The 2,845-nt window shown below is 24.1% G+C and overlaps 2 protein-coding genes across 2 annotated transcripts in view; both read left to right on the top strand.

Annotated features, from left to right (window-relative positions):
* Window positions 1–91: 91 nt before the first annotated feature.
* NAEGRDRAFT_76611 (uncharacterized protein) lies at window positions 92–1,348 on the top strand (the record flags this gene model as incomplete). Its single annotated transcript, XM_002668430.1, has 1 exon — window positions 92–1,348. The coding sequence occupies one exon, from the start codon at window positions 92–94 to the stop codon at window positions 1,346–1,348; it is 1,257 nt and encodes a 418-aa protein (XP_002668476.1).
* Window positions 1,349–1,770: 422 nt separating this feature from the next.
* The window catches only part of NAEGRDRAFT_82350 (uncharacterized protein), a gene marked incomplete at its 5' end in the record, with an annotated part of 2,077 nt that continues 1,002 nt past the window's right edge, over window positions 1,771–2,845 (top strand). The window contains one exon of the mRNA XM_002668429.1: window positions 1,771–1,816. Coding sequence (XP_002668475.1) covers window positions 1,771–1,816 — 46 coding nt within the window. The remainder of the gene's footprint in view (window positions 1,817–2,845) is intronic.

Below are 2,845 nucleotides of genomic sequence, written 5' to 3'. Positions count from 1 at the left end.
TGAATATTACAAGTTCAAAGTTCATTCAAAGAAAATAGAACAAATGAACTCTTACCAATTCATAACTACTTGACAACTAAATCAAAAAAAAATGATCAATTCATCATCATCAAATGTTCCACCTCCTCCACCACTGCAACAACAACCATTAGTAGTAAATAATACTAGTACTAATACCACTAATAATAATAATAATACTTTTATAAATAATTTTATATCAAATATAAATGGTAATGAATTAAATTCAATTAAATCAAAATTAAAAAAACCAACCAATCAACATGTAGTTGATTTTAAAGAAAGATATGAACAAGCCTTAAGAAATGAACAAGATGAAAAATCAAAATTATTTAATAGAAAATTTATTTATTGTAATAATAACAATTCATGGATTAGAATTGAAAATAATTTAAATAATTTAAATAATAATGAAAATATAATTAAAAATATATATAATGAAATGATTGAATTTCCTAAAGAATTAAAAATAATAACATTAAATACATGGTTTGCAAATATATTACAAGATCAAAGATATACAGAACAATTAAATGTATTTAAAAATTTAAATGTAGATATTATATGTTTACAAGAAGTAATACCTTTATATGTAATTGATTTTATTACTAAAAATGATTTTATTAAAAATAATTATATTATATCTGATATAGATGGTAATTCTATTGATCCATATGGTGTTATGATTTTAATTAAAAAAAATTTACCTATTTTAGATATTAAAATTAATAAATTAACAACTAGAATGGGTAGATGTTTAATTAATTGTACTTTTGCTAAAAATATACCAAATTTAGATATTTATTTAAAATATTTAAATTCTATTAATAATAATGATATTAATAGTAATATTGAAGAATTAGAAAAATTAATACCAACCTATGCTATAATTGGAACAGTACATTTAGAATCATTATCATCTAAAGAAAGAAGACATGTACAATTAAATGAAATTTATTCTATTTATAATCAATATCCAAATACAGAAATTAAAATGTTAATGGGTGATTTTAATTTTGATTCATCTTCAATTGAAAATGATCAATTATTAACAGGTAATTATAAAGATTATAAAGATATTTGGTATTATTTATATCCAAATATAGAAGGTAAAACATTTTTATATCAAAATAATAGAAAAGGTCAAAGATTAGATAGAATTTTATTAAATTCTAAAAATTATATTCCAAAAGAAATTAAAATTATTGGAAATGAAAAATTAATTTTAAATGAACAAGATCAATTAAAATTAAAACAATCTTTTAGTTTGGATTATACATGTATGAGTGATCATTTTGGTTTATATTCTGAAATTTATAATATTGAATGATTAGTTTAATATTAAAGTAAAATATGTAAATAAATAATTATATAGTTCTGTATTAAGTTCAGCAGCTCTTTTGAATTTCTAATACTCGTCACAAATTGTGAAGATTATTGATTGACATTGGGCTAGAACTTGGTTTTTTTTGAGGTATAAAAGTAACTTTCATCATATTCACCAACTTTCACCACCTGTATGTTTTTCTATTTGTAAAAGAGATTTTCCACTAGCGCTACTCACGGTGATTAATAATTTGTCTTCTTTTTTGTTTGATTTGTTGTTCAAATTTATAATAAAGTGCTCAAAAATTATTTCACTTGCTTTTCCAATGAATTCGAAAATATCTTGAATGCCACTCATATTGTTTCGTTCAATTAAGTCCAATTCCTTATCAAGTTCGCATCTCAATTCATTACTTTGAGAAGCTAATGTACGAAGAGAACAAAAATTGGCAAGGAATTCACTATAATTTAGGTACTGAACAAAATTATAAATCAAGCCATACGTCTTGAGAACCAAATTGTTGGTTAAGTAAATAGGTACGTATTTGTCTGTTAAATAACTATTTAGTTAGATCACTTTTAGGTGTAACATTCACTTAACATAATAGGTTAATCCGTTCTATTGTTATAACGGAAATTTAATATGTTACCTGACGATTTGCATCTTTACCCGCGTCGGATAGTGTTTTATTTGTGTACTTAGGTTATAATATAACGTCAATGATTCCTATTTAATTAGCGAAAGTGTACTATTGCTACTCAAAGTTTTCGGTGTGCGTTATTAACATTGATATGCTTTCCTTGATGATATTAACTTTGAATATTTGGCTAACTTTTCAGGGCTGTAGGTTTAGTTAAATCAGCTTTGAATAGACAAATTGATGGTGTTTCTACTATCAACCAAACAAATTGATCATATAATGTCATTATTGGAAACGCGGCGTATATAAGAAGAAGTTACCATCAAATACTCCAAGACAGGTATGTCATATCGGATATACTTAGCATTCCACATAACGAGATTACATGTTTATGATTTTGTACAAACACTATATATAAGATAGTAGTATTTAGAATACTTAAATATCATCAACCAAATATTGATTCTTTGACATTTCACGAGTGTGAATCTTAGATTTGTAAACGACCATTCTCATTCATCTAAACCAATTTCCATTTGAACTTGAACATGAAACCTAAGCACCACAAATTATTTGTTGAAAAATATTTATACATCTGAAGCTGAAATTACACCATAAAGCAACATTTATCACATTATTGGATTAAGGACTTTATTATTTTATAAATCTCTAATTTTCATCGCAACAATCTTTGTTGATGAAACCCAAATTCAAAAGCTAAATCAATTACAAGACAATTTGATTTGATTAGAAGAGACTAAGAATTTATGGAAAAGTAATCTAAAATACTTATAAAATAGATTGCAAAATAGATTCTAACAAGTAGACTGTTTATTGCTTCTTTCTCAACTTCTATCAGA

Source organism: Naegleria gruberi (genome assembly GCF_000004985.1).
Source record: "Naegleria gruberi genomic scaffold NAEGRscaffold_220, whole genome shotgun sequence".
Classification (NCBI taxonomy): domain Eukaryota; phylum Heterolobosea; class Eutetramitea; order Acrasida; family Naegleriidae; genus Naegleria; species Naegleria gruberi.
Note: the sequence above shows the minus strand (reverse complement) of the source record. Positions and strands in the feature narration are given on the sequence as shown.